Source organism: Salvelinus alpinus, chromosome 6, assembly GCF_045679555.1.
Source record: "Salvelinus alpinus chromosome 6, SLU_Salpinus.1, whole genome shotgun sequence".
Classification (NCBI taxonomy): domain Eukaryota; kingdom Metazoa; phylum Chordata; class Actinopteri; order Salmoniformes; family Salmonidae; genus Salvelinus; species Salvelinus alpinus.
This window is the reverse complement of record NC_092091.1, coordinates 74,582,305-74,604,117: the sequence shown is the minus strand read 5'-3', so window position 1 is coordinate 74,604,117 and position 21,813 is coordinate 74,582,305. Positions and strand designations below refer to the sequence as shown.

Below are 21,813 nucleotides of genomic sequence, written 5' to 3'. Positions count from 1 at the left end.
AGGCTGGACTGAGGGCTTGTAGGTCTGTTGTAAGGCATGGTCCACGCCAGACATCACCGGCAACAACATCACCTATGAGCACAAACCCACCATCACTGGACCAGACAGGACTGGCAAAAAGTGCTCTTCACGAGTCGCGGTTTTCTCTCACCAGGGGTGATGGTTGGATTCGTGTTTATTGTCAAAGGAATAAGCATTACACCTAGGCCTGTACTCTGGAGCAGGATCAATTTGGAGGTGGAGGGTCTGTCATGGTCTGGGGCAGTGTGTCACAGCATCATCAGACTGAGCTTGTTGTCATTGCAGGCAATATATATATATATATATATATATATATATATATATATAAAAACCAAGAGATTGCTTTGTATTTGATCAGAGTCAACTTAGCAAAAAAATTATAATGGCATAAAAACAGTTTAGCACATACAGATGTAGGATCTTAATTTGATAAATATTTTGATGCTGAAGGTTTTCCTGCACAGCAGCAATTGCAAAATTGTATTGGATTTGCGTTTTAAGTACTCTAAAGTTTCTAATGTCCACTTTGAAAGTTCAGACTTGATTTTCCCTAACGAACAATATGTCAACCCCGACAAAAATGCCCATTTATTATAATCCATATAATAATTCACATTTCCTATTGCTGCAGGACTATTTTCCTACTGTAGCAAACAGGCTAAAATTAAGATCCTGCATCTGTAGAGGCGATGCTCACAGATTATTTTGTGCAGACCATGAAGTACTGCTTTGTGTTAAGAAGAAGTGTGAAACAAATTGTTTTTGCCATTACTCAAAATGTGCTAACAAGCAGTACATGAAGTCTAGACCTCTTAAAAATGTAACAAGTGTTCTTGTTATCCAACAGGAATCCAACTGCTTACACAAAATGAGGAGTTCCGCATTGTTCTGGTCGGGAAGACCAGAAAAGTGCTGCAGGAAACACCATTCTAGGGAATAAAGCTTTCCCATCAAAAATGTCCTCTATTTCTCAGACAAAAAACTGTGACAAGAGAAGAGGGAAGGTGGGTGAGCAAAGTGTAGCTGTTATTGACACCCCAGGGTTGTTTGATACTTCATTTTCCAATGAGGAGTCACTGAAAAGGATTGCTAAATGCATCTCTTTCTCTGCTCCTGGTCCCAATGTGTTCCTGATTGTGATCAAGCTGGCAAGATTCACTAAAGAGGAAAAGGAAACTGTGGAGATAATTCAGAGATTCTTTGGTGATGAAGCATCGAAATACACCATGGTTCTCTTCACACATGGAGACCTTCTTGATGATGATGATGTAACAATTGAACAGTTCCTGCTTGAAAATCCAGATCTGCATAGTTTACATTCCCAATGCAGTGGGGGATATCATGTCTTCAACAACAAAGATAAGAATCCTTCCCAGGTCTTTGAGCTGCTTGAGAAGATAGACAAGATGGTGAAGATGAATGGAGGAAGCCACTACACCACTGAGATGTTCCAGGAGGCTGAGAGAGCGATTGAAGAGATGAAGAACAGGATCCTGAGAGAGAATGAAGAGAAGATACGCAGAGAGGAGGAGAAACTGAAGAAAGAAAAAATTATCCAAGAGGCTCGGGAAAAAGAGCTTAAAGAGAAGAATGAGAGGATCCTGAGAGAGAACGAAGAGCAGAAACGCAGACAGAATGAACTGAAGACAGATACACAAGAGGCTCATGAGAAAGCGATTAAAGAGAGGAATGAGAGGATCCAGAGAGAGATACAAGGTCAGAGAATCAGGGAGGAAGAACTGGAGAAACTGAAACTGGAAAAAGAGGCTAAAGATAAAGAAATACAGGAGGTGAGAGAAAAACATGAAAGGGAGGCAAGAGAGAGAGCTGAAGGAGAAAATGGCTTTATAACAAGTTATTTGAAAAAAGTGGGCAAAGCACTAAAAGGGGCTTGCAGTATACAATGAACATCTGAAACAATGCTGTTCGAGAGTCCCAAGCTTAGTCACATTGAATGTAATTGTAATTACAATTGTATTGCATTGCATTGAATGCATCTACATACAGTGTACTCTGTTGCCATTCTAATGTTATAGTCTGTAACTGTGGACCCATTGACTTCTATAGATGTATATTCTATAGCTTACATAAAGCTTTATGACATTTAACCTGGCTCTGCTGTGTCTGTGATTGTTTCCATTTATGTCAATAGTAAACATTATGTAATGAGAATTTAGACAAATGCCAGCTACAATAGATTACATTCAATGTTTTCATTTATATTCAATGAGGACATTTTCTTAAAATAACACAAATAATCATCATGACAGTTTATTAAAGCTGGTAATTAGCTACATACGTGATTTCAGGGTAGTTTTCATGCATTGGCATTATAAATAAAATATGTTTTAATCAACAACAAAAAATAAAAAACGTCTTCATTCAGTGCATTACACTCCATGACTCGGTCATTCCATGGACATATGGGTCGGTGTTCACACCATTGTCATTATGACATCATCAATATGGGACAGAACAGTGGAATTCTTTAGATGGATGCACACAGTTGTACAGACTCTGTAAATCATGCTGTTTAAACAGTGAAGTAATAAAGAGACTCTCTGGCCAGTACAGTTGAGTGTGACTGGCTACTTCCCAATAGTCTTATTTATCTTTCCTCCTCTTCCTTTCCTACAGATCACAAGATAGATTAACTGGTTAGAACTGGTTATAAATGTTAATAGCTATAGCCATATAGTCATAAACCTTTTAAAGTCCCTCATATCAGTTAATATTATATAAATATGGCCGGGACCTTTTCCTGACCAAGTGACCTGATTAGGAAAACCTCGAGGTCTATAACTTAGGCCTGGAGTTTTCCCTGGTCAGGTCCTATATATATATATATATATAGCTTCTCCTAGAAGTAAAGGATATGAGGAATGGAAGCCATTTAAGGGTATTGAGACACAGCCATGTGAGCCATGGTGGCCTGGTCTGTCTGGGTCCTCCAGGCCAGCAGAGGGAGACAAACAAATCTTAAGCTCTGGGACCGACTGACAAATTGGCATCCTATTCCCTACATAATGCACTACTTTTGACCAGGACACATGGGGCTTTGTCCAAAGTAGTTATCTTTATAGGGAATAGGGTGCCATTTAATCCAAAACAGACAAGGAACCAGCAGGCCTATGAAATCAAAAGTGCAGTGATTATCATCAATAGTGTAAAACATTATAGTAAAGATGATGTACACCTCACTCACTTCATATACAATTATTACACTCAGTTCTCTAATCTCTCACACACAGGTACGGGGAAATGACCAGCAGACATTTACCATTTCAAAACAGACATCAGGGGACAAACCTTAGTCATTCAGTCACACACATACTATTTTTCTCCCTCTGACACACAAGCAGGCGCAAGCTCTCTCTCTCACACACACACACACAAATACACACGCGCACACACACACGCACACACACACACACAAACACACAAACACGGAACCTTGGGTGGAATAATCAGTACAAAGAGGAGAATTGCTTTTCATGATGTTTCAAAGTTACACAGGTTGTTAAAACACGCTGAGGATACCTGGATCATAGAGGGTTATGGGAAGAACACTGAGAGGATACCTGGATCATAGTGGGTTATTGGAAGAACACTTTGAGTTTTGAGGGAAGAAGAAGGACCTGTTTGAATTCAATTCAAATCTCACGCACCACCCAGTCCAGTGAAGAATCATTAGTAGGAATCAAATAGAAAGATTCAGAGTGTAGAAAGTGAGTGAACAAACCAGTGACACACTGCAGTTATCAAATGGCTCCAGGTCAACAACCAATATATAAGATCTCAAATTAATAAATAGAAGAAAATAATGAATTCACACACACACACACACACACACACACACACACACACACACACACACACACACACACACACACACACACACACACACACACACACACACACACGCACACGCACACGCACACGCACACGCACGCACGCACACACACACACACACACACGCGCACACACACACTTTGTCAGTCAGCCCACTAGGGGGAGCCCTACTTAAGTCTGTCCCTCCGGTAGAGGCAGCCAAGGCACACAAGGCACGGTCAGAGGAGCGAGACCATTCGCCTCCTTCAGGCACACAGAAGGAAAGCTCAATCCAATCAGACAGCAGCCCGGACAGGAAATTAACTCATCTTGCTCAGGGGCGGGGCCAGCAGGGGGGCCCAGGATTGCAGTGCGGAAGCTGCTATCCCTCCAGCCAATCGGACGTCCGACGACCACCGTCGCAGAGCCGTTGTTGTTGTCCAGATGGGGGAGATGAGGGATGGAGGGGGAGGGGAGTTGGAGACTGGATAGCCCCAGCCGTTAGGCTGCAGAAACAAGGAGGAAGAGAACGAGGCTGGGTGTAGTAGACGTCTCCCTGGTGTAGGGACAGCGCCCTCTAGTGTGTCAGGAGACCTGCTGCAGTCCATAGGCTCCCCCAGAGAAAAAGCTTCCTCCTCTTCCTCTTCCAGAGACACCATGTCCAGGTCCAGAAGCAGCCCTGAATCATCTGACACGTCCTCCACCATCCCTCCTTTATCCTTCCTCCTTTCATCCTCCACCATCCCTCCTTTATCCTTCCTCCTTTCATCCTCCACCATCCCTCCTTTATCCTTCCTCCTTTCATCCTCCACCATCCCTCCCTTCTCCTTCCTCCTTTCATCCTCCACCATCCCTCCTTTATCCTTCCTCCTTTCATCCTCAATTATCCCTCCCTTCTCCTTCCTCCTTTCATCCTCCACCATCCCTCCTTTATCCTTCCTCCTTTCATCCCCCACCATCCCTCCTTTATCCTTACTCCTTTCATCCTCCACCATCCCTCCTTTATCCTTCCTCCTTTCATCCTCCACCATCCCTCCTTTATCCTTCCTCCTTTCATCCTCCACCATCCCTCCTTTATCCTTCCTCCTTTCATCCTCCACCATCCCTCCTTTATCCTCCCTCCTTTCATCCTCAACCATCCCTCCTTTATCCTTCCTCCTTTCATCCTCCACCATCCCTCCCTTCTCCTTCCTCCTTTCATCCTCCACCATCCCTCCTTTATCCTTCCTCCTTTCATCCTCCACCATCCCTCCTTTATCCTTCCTCCTTTAATCCTCCACCATCCCTCCCTTCTCCTTCCTCCTTTCATCCTCCACCATCCCTCCCTTCTCCTTCCTCCTTTCATCCTCCACCATCCCTCCTTTATCCTTCCACCTTTCATCCTCCACCATCACTCCCTTCTCCTTCTCCTTACAGTAAGTATGTACACAGAGTCATGGATGCATGCAATTATGTCTGTCTGTCTGTCAGTCTGTCTGTTATTGTATTTTAAATTAGAGCAGAGGACTGCAAGGTTGAGGAATGGTGTCCGATAGTCACCGACCAGGTTCTCAAAGGCAGCCAACGTCTAGCACGCACAGAAAACCATCATCATCATCTTTTAATGTAGCCGACTAGCTGTAAATTAGTTTGTCTGACTAGGTTAAAAATATATACTTGTTGTATTTCTACACAGTATTTACTCAATGGAGACACACACTGTGATAGAGTTCTACTCATTAAACATTAAAACAAGAATGGAACCTCTACAATGTACTGCATTGATTCAATACTCAAGTCCTCCACAGCAGTTACATGTGATTATGTTCAATAAGGGAAAGGACCGGTACTTCTTTTCTGGGTCAAAGTGGAAAAAAATATTCTATGGTGCTATTTGACAGTAGACCTACTGGGGTTGTGCAGTGGTGGTGAAAGGGTTGGGTTAAGGGTTTGTTCATACACTGTCCGTTTGTTGTGTGATAGTAGTAAAGCCTTGATTTAGGGTTGTGTGATCGTGTAAAACGGAAAAACATTGGTTAACTGTGTGCCTGTCATCAACTGGGGTCGTGTGTGTGTGTGTGTGTGTGTGTGTGTGTGTGTGTGTGTGTGTGTGTGTGTGTGTGTGTGTGTGTGTGTGTGTGTGTGTGTGTGTGTGTGTGTGTGTGTGTGTGTGTGTGTGTGTGTGTGTGTGTGTGTGCGCGCGCGCCTCAGGAAGGTAGGAAGTCCGGATCAGCCTCTATCCGGGCGATGATCTCACACAGGATGATTCCATAGGCAAACACATCCACCTAGGGGTCAGAGTCAGCCAATCACATCTGATCAATAACATCTCACTTGACATATTCACAATAATACACCTTGAAAGAGCCTGGTCATTTGCTAGAAACATACATATTAGCAAGACCCACTAGACACATCCAGAAAAACACAGCAGGAACATGGAACAGTTAACCTTCCAGATTGCATTATAGCATAGTACTACTGTATTGCATTACTATGTTTGCTTCCTCTTATTATGCACTGGGACCAGTGAGATAACAGCCAGGAAACAGTAGAGTACTGTTATTATCTTTTCATCATAGACCTCTCATCTCAGCACCTCCGGGGCCATCCAGTAGGGGGAGCCCACCACAGCCAGAGTCTGCTGACCAGCCCCGTCACTGGAGGAGAGGAAAATAACACATTAATATAGAACACATAGATTTTTCAGGAGAGAAAAACAGAATACAATGTACAATGTATTTAAGGCTATATGTGCAGTCATGATGGGAATATGGGGAGACAGTCATATAGTCTTCCTGTAATCTGGAGAACTTTCTCACAGCACTAACCTGTAGTCTGGAATCTTCTCACAGCACTAACCTTTAGTCTGGAATCTTCTCACAGCACTAACCTGTAGTCTGGAATCTTCTCACAGCACTAACCTGTAGTCTGGAATCTTCTCACAGCACTAACCTGTAGTCTGGAATCTTCTCACAGCACTAACCTGTAGTCTGGAATCTTCTCACAGCACTAACCTGTAGTCTGGAATCTTCTCACAGCACTAACCTGTAGTCTGGAATCTTCTCACAGTACTAACCTGTAGTCTGGAATCTTCTCACAGCACTAACCTGTAGTCTGGAATCTTCTCACAGCACTAACCTGTAGTCTGGAATCTTCTCACAGCACTAACCTGTAGTCTGGAATCTTCTCACAGTACTAACCTGTAGTCTGGAATCTTCTCACAGCACTAACCTGTAGTCTGGATCCTTCTCACAGCACTAACCTGTAGTCTGGAATCTTCTCACAGTACTAACCTGTAGTCTGGAATCTTCTTACAGCACTAACCTGTAGTCTGGATCCTTCTCACAGCACTAACCTGTAGTCTGGAATCTTCTCACAGCACTAACCTGTAGTCTGGAATCTTCTCACAGCACTAACCTGTAGTCTGGAATCTTCTCACAGCACTAACCTGTAGTCTGGAATCTTCTCACAGCACTAACCTGTAGTCTGGAATCTTCTCACAGCACTAACCTGTAGTCTGGAATCTTCTCACAGCACTAACCTGTAGTCTGAAATCTTCTCACAGCACTAACCTGTAGTCTGGAATCTTCTCACAGCACTAACCTGTAGTCTGGAATCTTCTCACAGCACTAACCTGTAGTCTGGAATCTTCTCACAGCACTAACCTGTAGTCTGGAATCTTCTCACAGCACTAACCTGTAGTCTGGAATCTTCTCACATCACTAACCTGTAGTCTGGAATCTTCTCACAGCATTAACCTGTAGTCTGGAATCTTCTCACACCACTAACCTGTAGTCTGGAATCTTCTCACAGCACTAACCTGTAGTCTGGAATCTTCTCACAGCACTAACCTGTAGTCTGGAATCTTCTCACAGCATTAACCTGTAGTCTGGAATCTTCTCACATCACTAACCTGTAGTCTGGAATCTTCTCACAGCATTAACCTGTAGTCTGGAATCTTCTCACACCACTAACCTGTAGTCTGGAATCTTCTCACAGCACTAACCTGTAGTCTGGAATCATCTCACAGCACTAACCTGTAGTCTGGAATCTTCTCACAGCACTAACCTGTAGTCTGGAATCTTCTCACAGCACTAACCTGTAGTCTGGAATCTTCTCACAGCACTAACCTGTAGTCTGGAATCATCTCACAGCACTAACCTGTAGTCTGGAATCTTCTCACAGTACTAACCTGTAGTCTGGAATCATCTCACAGCACTAACCTGTAGTCTGGAATCTTCTCACAGTACTAACCTGTAGTCTGGAATCTTTTCTGCCAGACTAAAGTCTCCCACTACTGCAGTGAACACACCATTCTCACAGCGCACCAGACAGTTCTATGAGAGAGAAAGGAGAGAGAGAGCATATGAGTGTGTGTGAGAGATGAAATGAACGATTAGGGCAAGATGAAGTGAAGGGAGGTGTTACTGTGTGTCTGTCTGGAGGCTGATGGGAGGAGCTATAGGAGTACGGGCTCATTGTAGTGGCTGGAATGGAATCAATGGAAAAAGGTTAAACACGTTGTTTTCATGTGTTTTACGTGTTTGGTAACATTCCATTGATTCTATTTCAACCATTACAATGAGCCCGTTCTCCTATAGCTCCTCCCACCAGCCTCCTCTGATTTGAACAGTATAACGTGATAGTTTATGTAAGTCATGCACCCTCTGTTTGAAACAATATTTGGAAAGGATTCAATGGGTGGAAAGAACATTTCATTCACATGTACAAATGTAATTTTTATTTATTTACAGTATGGACCAGTTCACTGTATTGTCCAGCTCTACAGCTTTCTGTAGATAGAAGGGTTTACTAGGCTATTCTACATGTCCCTCTCTATGTTGGTCTTGTTTGAGGGTAAGGCTGAAGTAACCGACTGCAGAGGAAAGTCGAGTGTTTCCATTCTTCATACAAGGTGTCTTTGTAATGTAGAAATAAACATCTCCATATGTATCACACACTAACAAACTGTAAATATACTGTATGTGTGTACAGTGTACTATCAACTGGTGAAAGAGACTCAAATATCACGTTCATTTGTACGTATCCACTGTATACATGAATCATGGCAAAGTTGGTTCCTGTTTCAGTCACTTTGGTCATGTTTGGTGGGTCGAATAAAAACACAACATGATTGAAGCCTCCCACAATGCAGGCGCTGGCTTCAAGACGATGTTGATGAAGAGCAACAGCACAAATTTGCAGTCGACTGCAGCAGAGAAGAAGAGGTAAAGAGAGGGATAACTGCGCCCAAAACCAGCAGGTGGCTTTTTTGTTTTTTACTCACCAAGCGTGGAATGTTTGTATGGAGGTCAATGAAAGAGTGTTGAATTTGGTTCACAAAAAGGCGTATTTGCTACCTGTGGCTTATTTGAGTTTCGTAATGCTTAGGTTGTTAGGAGTGTACTGATATAAGTAGGACACGTGACCTCCTGGTAACTTTGAGAAAAACATTTTATATCAGAGTTGTGCCTGTTGTTCAGACGTGTGTCTGTCTTCTGATTGGTTAGAATGGTCCCACCTGAGCTTGCCTCCTGACTGCCTTCTATTTTTGAAGACATTTCTTTCCATTGTTAAAGCCACTGGGTTATCTGGTCAGTATAATGGATCATCTGTGACTGCAGTCAAAACTCCATGACCTTTGATCACATGTTTTTTGTAAAGTCATGCAGTTGTCATGTAGGCCCACGTTGGACCATTTTTATCCCCATTATTCAACACACTTAAAGGCCGACTTGACAGAAGTGATCCACTCAAACGCGCCCGTTGTCTTTTATCCATGCATAGCAAATATAGGATCAAATGGCTCCAAGGCTGTAGAACATGATTTACAAGAAATGCCCTGACTAACTAGAAAGCTACATTTATCATGCAGCGAGGAGCATGGTCCAGTTCCTGACCAACTAAATGCTTAGGTGTTGCATTGCATCAACCAATGGTTGCCACCTCATCCAGATGGCTCTACACGAAAAAAGGGTTCCTGGAAGATCTTTTAGGGGTTCTTCAAATTGAAACTGTGGGGGAAACTCTAAATTCTTCAAAGAACCCCTTTTAATGGTTCCTCGAATAACTTTTTGGGGTTCATTTTTTACACCCCCCCCGTTATTATTATTAGTCATCATAACAATAACAACAATAACACAATACTTTAGTCGTCAGTGTTAATTATCATTTTAGTGGCAAAGCAGAATTCATTAATATGGTCAAATCCGGAAACTATCATTTCGAAAACAAAACGCTTATTCTTTCAGTGACATACGGGACAGATCTGTATTTTATCGAACGGGTGGCAACCCTAAATCTAAGTATTGCTGTTACATTGCACAACCTTCCAATGTTATGTCAGAATTATGTAAAATTCTGGCAAATTAGTTCGCAACGAGCCAGGCGGCCCAAACTGTTGCATATACTTTGACTCTGCGTGCAATGAAAACAAGAGAAGTGACACAATTTCCCTAGTTAATATTGCCTGCTAACATATATTTATTTTAACTAAATATGCAGGCTTAAAAAAATATACTTCTGTGTATTGATTTTAAGAAAAGCAAAAGATGTTTATGGTTAGGTACATTCATGCAACGATTGTGTTTTTTTCGAGAATGCGCCTTTGTTAAATCATCACCCGTTTGGCGAAGTAGGCTGTGATTCAATGATAAATTAACAGTTACCGCATTGATTATATGAAACGCAGGACAAGCTAGTTAACCTAGTAATATCATTAACTATGTGTAGTTAACTAGTGATTATGTGAAGATCGATTGTTTTGTATAAAATTATTTTATTGCTAGCCTCCAACTTACCTTGGCTCCTTGCTGCACTCGCGTAACAGGTGGTCAGCATGCCACGCAGTTTCCTCGTGGAATGCAATATAATCGGCCATAATCGTCGTCCAAAAATACAGATTACCGATTGTTATGAAAACTTGAAAATCGGCCCTAATAGATCAGCCATGCCGATTAACTGGCAGGTTAGCCTGGCTGGAAAAAGAAGGGGGAAAAAGACGACATTCTACTTGGTAACACTGGAGGGCAGCCAAGCTCTTCAGCCAAGACAGAGAACACCAGACATTAACTCTTATCTCCTCTCACAATTTACAGGACAGGATGTACAGAAATGTCCTTTAGCTTTACTACTTACAGGATGAACATAGGTTTTTGCTTGTGACTCTTAGTGACAACCACAAAGACTGACTTGGATATTGTACATTTTGAGAGTCAAGAATGTAATATTTTCCGGAATGAGAGCATGTATTTCTGTATTTTACATAAGACTTGAACTACAGCATGACTCCCCTTTACAGTAGACATAATACTAGTAATACAGCCCCGCAGAATCTAATGAACATAATACAAACATCTAAGTCCGTCAGTTTAAACTAGAGATGTCTGTTTTTCTGCTGAGTCTCAATCAACCGGTTCTGCAGGAAGTAGTTTGGAGGTTTGGGGTGCTGCGATTTATTTTCTGACTGTATTTGAATGTATTTTAGTGTTTACCAGCATTTGTAACTTGAGTTTGATCATTTCTGTACAAAACGCTTCTTCTACATCCACCTAGGTCTCTGTCACCAACACTACAGCTGTACCTGTAGTTAGTACTACATCCACCCAGGTCTCTGTCACCAACACTACAGCTGTACCTGTAGTTAGTACTACATCCACCCAGGTCTCTGTCACCAACACTACAGATGTACCTGAAGTTAGTACTACATCCACCCAGGTCTCTGTCACCAACACTACAGCTGTACCTGTAGTTAGTACTACAGCCACCCAGGTCTCTGTCACCAACACTACAGCTGTACCTGTAGTTAGTACTACAGCCACCCAGGTCTCTGTCACCAACACTACAGCTGTACCTGTAGTTAGTACTACATCCACCCAGGTCTCTGTCACCAACACTACAGCTGTACCTGTAGTTAGTACTACATCCACCCAGGTCTCTGTCAGCAACACTAGAGCTGTACCTGTAGTTAGTACTACAGCCACCCAGGTCTCTGTCACCAACACTACAGCTGTACCTGTAGTTAGTACTACATCCACCCAGGTCTCTGTCAGCAACACTACAGCTGTACCTGTAGTTAGTACTACATCCACCCAGGTCTCTGTCACTACACTATAACTGTACCTGTAGTTAGTACTACATCCACCCAGGTCTCTGTCACCAACACTACAGTTGTACCTGTAGTTAGTACTACATCCACCCAGGTCTCTGTCACCAACACTACAGCTGTACCTGTAGTTAGTACTACATCCACCCAGGTCTCTGTCACCAACACTACAGCTGTACCTGTAGTTAGTACTACATCCACCCAGGTCTCTGTCACCAACACTACAGCTGTACCTGTAGTTAGTACTACAACCACCAGAGGGCCACCTTTGACTCTGTCCCTGTATCTAAGCAGGGGTTCTTAAACTTTTTCAGCCTTGGACCCAAATTAGAAATTCTATGTTATTTGGGACCCAAGGTTATGAAAATATACAGCTATGTGTAAATATTGGTACATTTCATTGCCCTTATGCCTAAAACAAATTCAATATAAACAAAAACAGATAACAATGAATTTCAATACCCATATAAATATTTATTCATGTTTATTTTTCTCCATTAAAAACACTCATATCTGTCTAGGCTTGAACTGTTGCTGTTAAAATACAATAAATCATTTTAATTCTGAATGCGAATAAACTGATCGATCACATCACACAGATGATTAACAGTACACACACACACACACACACACACACAAACACACAAACACAGGTTCTGTTTTTGATAGTGCAACCCTAATTAACAGTACAGATGAAAAATGATCAAATAATTTCTACAGTAAGATGTACAGTAGGTCTGATCATTTTTCATCTTCATCTGTATTGATACTTACGGTTGCACTATCAGTAGCTAGCTAGCATGCTTTGGCTAACGTTAACTATTAGGTGTGTACAAGCCCAGGGGATTGTTTGAAAGAGAAACTCACATCTACTACTATGAGAGAGTACTCCCTTATTTCTGTGGATGTTTGGTCAGGACGTGTCATTATATTAACTTGTTCGTTTTGAGAGACTCATTACTCAGCACTTCCCCGCACAAAACACATTGTGGGCGCGCCTCGTTATTCCTCAAAGATTGTATGAAACCAAGAGAGAGAAACTCATGGCTGTATTTGCGTTTCATGACGATTGAGCTCAGTCAGGACTTGATGACGAGTGGGAATGACAAGTCAGTGGCTGACAGCGCATCATCTGCTGCTGAACCACAGCGCTGCAGCTTGTGGGTCCGCTAACCCGCGAAACACACGAGCATCTCCCACACGCGCAGCTGCTAAACTGAGCAGAGACCGTTGCTAAGCAGAGACCGTTGCTAAGCAGAGACCATTGCTAAGCAGAGAGCGTTGCTAAGCAGAGACAGTTGCTAAGCAGAGAGCGCACTGAACAGTGAGCTCAGTTGTACTTGGACAAATCAATTCCAGTAATCAATGAAATAATGATACATTTACTCTGACACTTCACGACCCATACTTTAAGAAAGGCTGATCTAAGGATCTGAGCTTTCTCTCCTCCTGTGGAATAGAGTAGAGCTATAGAGTTGTGTAATAGTTCATGTAGGTAGATGTCATGTGCAATCGGTTGTGCTAAGATAATGAGAGTTAATGACTATAGATACTGGTATGTATGTGTATATTCTGTTGTACTAAGACACTTTAAATATACCGTTTGTTGTTGCTGTCATAATACACTACGTGGAAGTTTTTCTTCCCCCTTCATATTCGATCATATTATGTTTTAATTGAATTTCCCTTTTAAATCTCTGAAACTGTGGAGATCTTAGCTCTGTCTCAATTAATCTTTCCTTCAGTCCTCGCATCCTCTCTCCTTGCCCCCTTCACAAAACTCATTGGATAATATGTTCCAAGTGGAGGGACCTTGACCTTCTCTTCTAATAGGGTTGACAAAGAGGAGAGGAGATAGGATGCGAGGAATCCCAGAAATAACTGATTGAGACTTAGCCCTTTTCAGAGGATTGGCCTAACAGAGTGCTTTCACAGTAACTTGGCCTAGACCTCAAAGAACAAGCAAAAGCACACGTGTGAAGTTCCCACCAAAAAAAAATAAAAATAACTATCCACACTGATAGAAAAAATGCCCCTATATGGCTAGTCTGTTGTGGGGTTGCTAGCTAGCCTATTGTAGGCTCACGAGCTAGCCTATTGTAGGGATGCTAGTTAGCCTTTTGTAGGGTCAATAGCTAGCGTATTGTAAGGCCTTGTGGGGCCTTCTGTAGGTCAAGAAAGATCATCTGTTTAAAATAAATTGTATATGACTTCAAATAAGTCACATGGTACCACAGTGGAGTGTCAGGAGGAGACCTTATAATCCTGACCACTCTTCCACTTCTCCTTTTCTTTCACCATACGTTCCTCTTTTCATCTTTCACTTTCCCTGTTGTTGTTGTGGAATATGCAAACTGTATGTCAAATCTAAAGAATGTGCTGCATTAGCAGACTCAACTCAGGGCCCGTGTTTATCACGTCTCAGAGGAGAAGTGCTGATCTAGGATCTGTTTGACACTGTCAATTATCTAGTAATAATTTTGTCTAACCACAATGGAACACTAATCTTTAAGTACAAGAACTGGCAGTGGTTTGAGCAAAGTATCCTGCTATTGTTTTCAGGAATGTAAACCTAAGGCAGGGACAGGAGGGGTGGAAAGAGAAATGGGTGGGATGATGAGAGAGATAGGAGGGGTGATAGAAGGGACAGGAGGTGTGATAGTAGAGACAGGAGGGGTGATAGGAGGGACGGTATGGGTGATAGGAGAGACGGTAGGGGTGATAGGAGAGACAGGAGGGTGGTAGGAGGGATGGTATGGGTGATAGGAGAGACGGTAGGGGTGATAGTAGAGACAGGAGGGGTGATAGGAGGGACGGTAGGGGTGATAGGAGGGACGGTATGGGTGATAGGAGAGACGGTAGGGGTGATAGGAGAGACGGTAGGGGTGAAATTAGAGACGGTAGGGGTGATAGGAGAGACGGTAGGGGTGATAGGAGAGATGGTAGGGGTGATAGGAGAGACGGTAGGGGTGATAGGAGGGACGGTATGGGTGATAGGAGAGACGGTAGGGGTGATAGGAGAGACGGTAGGGGTGATAGGAGAGACAATATGAGAGACAGGAGGGACAGGAGTGTCGATAGGAGAGATGAGAGGGGTGTTCGTAGAGACGAGAGGGGTAGGAGGGGTGATAGACGAGAGGGGTGATAGGAGAGATGGGAGCGGTGATACGAGAGACAACATGAGAGACAGGAGGGACAGGAGTGTTGATAGGAGAGACAGGAACAGTGACAGGAGAGACAGGACCAGTGATAGTAGAGACAGGAAGAGTGGTGGGAGAGAGACAGGAGGGGTGATAGGAGGGACGGGAGGGGTGATAGGAATGGAGGGCAGGGGTGATAGGAGGTACGGGAGGGGTGATAGGAGGGATGGGAGAGGTGATAAGAGAGTAGGGAGAGGTGATAGGAAAGACGGTAGAGGTGATAGGAGAGATGAGAGTGGTGATAGGAGAGACAGGAGTGGTAAGAGGGATGATATGAGAGACCGGAGTGGTAGGAGGGGCGATAGGAGAGACAATATGAGAGACAGGAGGGACAGGAGTGTTGATAGGAGAGACAGGAACGGTGATAGGACAGACAGGAAGGGTGATGGGAGAGGGACAGGAGGGGTGATAGGAGGGACGGGAGGGGTGATAGGAGGGACGGGAGGGGTGATAGGAGGGACAGGAGATGTGATAGGAGGGACGGGAGAGGTGATAGGAGAGTAGGGAGAGGGGTGATAGGAGAGACAAGAGGAATGATAGGAAAGACAGGAGAGGTGATAGGAGAGACTAGAGGGGTGATAGGTAAGACTGGATGGGTGATATGTGGGACAGGAGGGGTGATAGGAGAGACTAGAGGGGTGAAGGGAGAGACGGGAGGGGTGATAGGTAAGACTGGATGGGTGATATGTGGGACAGGAGGGGTGATAGGAGAGACAGGGGGGGTGATAGGAGGGACCGGTGGCAGGGACAGGATAGATAATGGCAGGGACAGGAGATGTGAAATCACATGATTTCATGAGAAAATATTTCTACAGTGAGGGTGTGTAATGCAAGTCGAGGTGTCCTTGGATGAATGTCAACAAGATGCCTGACCAACATTGTTAAAAGCCCCACACAAAGGTTCCATTTAACTGAAGTGTCTGTGTGATGAGAGACGGTTATGCCCTAAACAAACAGTGAGTGTTTGACTACTGGCTCTCTGCCACCTGAAACACAACAATGGTTACTGTTCCGCACACCCTCCCAATAACCACCATGAAACGTTGTTTTAATTCAATCTGAACATACCAGTTCATGCCTGAAAGAATCCATAACAAAGCGGACATCTCGCCTCTGTTTTGGCAAAGAGCTGAACGGGCCTGGAGAAATGTAACTGTTCTCAAATTCATAGACAGAGCGATGACAAGTTTATATTTTTGGTTCTGATGGGGTACGACAGTTGAAATAAGCTCACGAGGCATTTATAAGTTGCATTGCCTTGAGAAAGTATTCATACCCTTTGACTTACTCCACATTTTGTTGTGTTACAGCCTGAATTCAAAATGGATTAAATATATGTTTTTACTCACCCATCTACACACAATACCCCATAATGACAAAGTGAAAACATGTTTCTACAATTGTTTTCTAATTTATTGAAAATGAAATACAGATATCTCATTTACATAAGTATTCGCACCCAAATCAAATTGTATTTATTTTATTGGTCACATACACATGGTTAGCAGATGTTATTGCGAGTGTAGCGGAATGCTTTTGAGTCATTACATGTTAGAATCACCTTTGGCAGTGATAACAGCTGTGAGGCTTTCTGGGTAAGTCTCTAACAGCTTTACGCACCTCGATTGTACAATACTTGCACATTATTATTAAATGTATAATAATGAATCAACCATTTATACGCATTTATAATGTCTTTATGGAAGTTTTTATGAAGTGTATAACATGACAAATATATTATATTATATATCATGTAGTATTCAAAGGATACATAATTAATCAATCAAGTTTTTGTAGGCTGTATCACGCATTATGCAAAAAGCTAACAACAAGATAATTTTTTGCAGTATGGTCATTTACAGTAAAATGGCAGCCAAAACCTAACATGGCTGCCCAAACTAAGGATGACACAATGCCAACAGTCTCTCTGCCTCTGGAATATTATTGTGAGGCACAGCCTGTAAAAAACAATCATATTTTTCTTGTCAAATAATTTTTCTGCCTTCTCTCTGACTCGCTCACAAAATATAGTACATTCATTGCAGAAATATTATTTAATAATCTTTTGCTGTATTTCTTTGTTTTTGAATTAATTGTTGCTCGAACCAGGACGCATTTATGCATTTGTTGACATGCATCCAAGGACACCTTGACTTGCATTGCATACCCTCACTGCAGAAATATTTTCTCATGAAATCATGTGACTTATAGTTAGAGAAAAGGATTCCTGCAACCGTGCCCTTCTACAAGCAGGAAACAAGTTGTGGACGAACCAGAAATGTGGCATGTCTGTTTGATATTAAGCCTACAAAATTACTCTGTCAATTATCTTGTCATCTTTTTGGCTAACCACATTGGAACATTCTAATCTTTAAAGACATGAACTGGCAGAACAGGTTTAAGCTAAGTATTGTGCCATTGTTTTCAGGAAGGTCTACCAATGGCAAGGACGGGAGAGGTGACAGGAGAGACAGGATGAGGGACAGGATGGACAGGAGGGGTGATGGGAGAGACAGGAGGGGTGATAGGAGAGACAGGATAGGGGACAGGAGGGGTGATGGGAGAGACAGGAGAGGTGAGAGGAGAGACAGGAGAGGTGACATAAGAGACCGAAGGGGTGATAGGAGAGACCGAAGGGGTGATAGGAGAGATAGGAAGGGTGAGAGGAGAGACAGGGGGGGTGAGATGAGAGACAGGAGGGGTGATAGGAGAGACAGGAGGGGTGATCGGTAAGACGGAGGGCCGGTGGCAGGGACAGGATAGATAATGGCAGGGACAGGAGATGTGAAATCACATGATTTCATGAGAAAATATTTATACAGTGAGGGTGTGTAATGCAAGTCGAGGTGTCCTTGGATGAATGTCAACAAGATGCCTGACCAACATTGTTAAAAGACCCACACAAAGGTTCCACCTAACTGAAGTGTGGGGTAACATTAAATAAATGCTCCCCACTGCTGTATTATTATACATATACTTTAAAGGAAAAAGCACATTAGAAAAAACATCACCTATACCTTTCTATTTCAAATAATTTAGTTCAGTTTCCATCTTTGTACACCAAAGGCTACTCACCAGACAGATACACTTTGCTGTTCATGTTTGGAGTGAAGATCTGTCAGTCTCAAGCCCTGTGTGAGAGCACTAGTAGTAGGAGTAGCAGTAGTAGTAGTAGTAATAATAGTAATAGTAGTAGTAGTAGTCGTTTCTATACTCCTGTAAGGATACTAAAGAGACACAGTGTGAGAGTGGGTCTTCCCACTTGTTTTATATAGGATCTCTTAAGTGCCCACCCCATGACATACCCATAGGCTTTCTCTTTGCCGTCATACATTTACTGAAATCCTTTTCCACTTGTTAGTTTCACACATTGTTCTGCAACACATCACAACTCAAGTGGCCTCATTTGCTATATTGGTTGGGTATTGAAAGCCCTGCAATGTGAATAATAATAGTTCAAATGACAATACTGATAATAAATCAAATCAAATCAAACTTTACTTGCCACATGTGCCGAATACAACAAGTGTAGACTTTACCGTGAAATGCTAACTTACAAGTCCTTAACCAACAGTGCTGTTCAAGAAGAAGAAAATATTTACCAAGTAGACTAAAATAAAAAGTAATAATAAAAAGTAACACAATAAGAATAACAATAACGAGGCTATATACAGGGGGCACCGGTACCGAGTCAGTGTGCAGGGGTACAGGCTAGTTGAGGTAATCTGTACATGTAGGTGGGGGCGAAGGCTGCTTGGGGGTAGAAGCTGTTGAGGAGCCTTTTGGTACTAGACGACTAGTCTATAACATGGGTGACTGGAGTCTCTGACAATTTTATGGCCGTTCCTCTGACACCACCTATTATATAGGTCCTGGCTGGCAGGAAGCTTGGCCTCAGTGATGTACTGGGCCGTTCGCACTACCCTCTGTAGCGCCTTATGGTTAGATGCAGAGCAGTTGCTATACCAGGCAGTGATGCAACCGGTCAGGACGCTCTCGATGGTGCAGCTGTAGAAACTTTTGAGGATCTGGGGTCCCATGCCAAATCTTTTCAGTCTCCTGATAATAACAACTTTGTTTATTAACCAATTTCCATACAAAATGCAAAGCAGAAAACAAAGAATAACAGTGATAGTAAACTGCTCACACGAAGAAGATGGGAAAATGGAACAATGTATTTCTCATCCTTGGATTTAGGTAATGTTTTCAAGCCATATCTTAATCTACACAGCAAGTCTGTCCGACCCTAGTGCAGACCGTAGTGCAGCTGTAAGCAAGCGGGTCGCATTTGCTGGATAAAATCAGACTGTGATTCCAGCTTCTGGTATACAGTTGAAGTCGGAAGTTTACATAGACTTAGGTTGGAGTCATTAAAACTAGTTTTTCAACCACTCCACAAATTTCTTGTTAACAAACTATAGTTTTCGCAAGTCGGTTAGGACATCTACTTTGTGCATTACACAAGTCATTTTTCAACTATTGTTTACAGACAGAATATTTCACTTATAATTTATTGTATTACAATTCCAGTGGGTCAGAAGTTTACATACACTAAGTTGACTGTGCTTTTAAACAGCTTGGGAAATTCCAGAAAATGATGTCATTGGTTTAGAAGATTCTGATAGGCTAATTGACATAATTTGAGTCAATTGGAGGTGTAGCTGTGGATGTATTTCAAGGCCTACCTTCAAACTCAGTGCCTCTTTGCTTGACATCATGGGAAAATCAAAAGAAATCAGCCAAGACCTCAGAAAATAAATTGTAGACCTCCACAAGTCTGGTTCATCCTTGGGAGCAGTTTCCAAACACCTGAAGGTACCACGTCCATCTGTACAAACAATAGTACGCAAGTATAAACACCATGGGACCACGCAGTCGTCATACCGCTCAGGAAGGAGACGCGTTCTGTCTCCTAGAGATGAACGTACTTTGGTGCGAAAAGTGCAAATCAATCCCAGAACAACAAACAAAGGACCTTGTGAAGATGCTGGAGGAAACAGGTACAAAAGTATCGGTATCCACAGTAAATTGAGTCCTATATCGACATAACCTGAAAGGCCGCTCAGCAAGGAAGAAGCCACTGCTCCAAAACCGCCATAAAAAGCCAGACTATGGTTTGCAACTGCACATGGGGACAAAGATCGTACATTTTGGAGAAATGTCCTCTGGTGTGATGAAACAAAAATAGAACTGTTGGCCAAAATGACCATCGTAATGTTTGAAGGAAAAAGGGGGAGGCTTGCAAGCCAAAGAACACCATCCCTACCGTGAATCATGGGGGTGGCAGCGTCATGTTGTGGGGGTGCTTTGCTGCAGGAGGGACTGGTGCACTTCACAAAATAGATGGCATCATGAGGCAGGAAAAGTATGTAGATATATTGAAGCACCATCTCAAGACATCAGTCAGGAAGTTAAAGCTTGGTCGCAAATGGGTCTTCCAAATGGACAATGACCCCAAGCATACTTCCAAAGTTGTGGCAAAATGGCTTAAGGACAACAAAGTCAAGGTATTGGAGTGGCCATCACAAAGCCCTGACCTCAATCCTATAGAAAATCTGTGGGCAGAACTGAAAAAGTGTGTGCGAGCATGGAGGCCTACAAACCTGACTCAGTTACACCAGCTCTGTCAGGAAGAATGGGCCAAAATTCACCCAACTTATTGTAGGAAGCTTGTGGAAGGCTACCCAAAACATTTGAACCAAGTTAAACAATTTAAAGGCAATGCTACCAAATACTGTATGTCATGACCAGCCTTTCAAAGCACTTCATAGTTACAGATGTGAGTGCTACAGGGCGATAGTCATTAATACACTTTAGACATGTTAGCTTGGAGCTCCTTGGAACAGGGACAATGGTGGTTAGTTTGAAATATGCTGGGATTACAGACTGGGACAAGGAGGGATTGAAAATGAATCTGAAGACACCTGCCAGCTTGTCTGAGCATGCTTTGAGAACACGCCCTGGTGTTCCTTGTGATTGTTAACCTGTTTAAATGTTTTGCTCACATTGGTCACGGAGAGTGAGATCACAGTCATCCGGAAAGGCTTTCCTGCCTTTTTTCACTTCATCATTATGGGGTATTGTGTGTAGATTGCTGAGGATTTTTATTTATTTAATCCATTTTAAAATAAGACTGTAACGTAACAAGATGTGGATAAAAGTCAAGGGGTCTGAATACTTTCCGAAGGCACTGCATTCTTCGAAGCAAGCATTAAAGGCATTTAGTTCATTTGGGAGTTATGCGTCAATGGGCAGCTCATGGCTGGGTTTCCCTTTGTAATACGTTATTGTCTGCAAGCCCCGCCACATACGACGAGCACCGTAGACAGTGTCATATCATTCCACCTTCCTCCTATATTGTCCCTTTGCATGCTTGATGTCTCGTTGGAGGTCGTAGCGGGATTCCTTCTATGCGTCTGTGTCCTGTTCATTGTAAGCGACAGCTCTAGCCTTTAGCCCAGCACGGACGTTGCCTGTAATCCATGGTTTCTGGTTGGGATGTTCTTATAGTCACTGTGGGGATGATATTTTGTATGCACTTTTCGATGAAGCCAGTGACTGTTGTGGTAAACTCCTCAATGTTATCGGATGAATCCCGGAACATATCCCAGTCTGTACTATCAAAACCACTTTGAGTGTGTGTCCACACGGATCGTAAACACGGGTGAAATTAGC

The 21,813-nt window shown here is 42.9% G+C and overlaps 1 protein-coding gene across 1 annotated transcript; it reads left to right on the top strand.

Moving 5' to 3' along the window:
- The first annotated feature begins 968 nt into the window (after positions 1-968).
- Positions 969-2,129, top strand: LOC139579343 (GTPase IMAP family member 9-like). Its single transcript, XM_071407914.1, has one exon. The coding sequence runs from the start codon at positions 978-980 to the stop codon at positions 1,926-1,928; it is 951 nt and encodes a 316-aa protein (XP_071264015.1). The 5' UTR covers positions 969-977; the 3' UTR covers positions 1,929-2,129.
- Positions 2,130-21,813: the final 19,684 nt, after the last annotated feature.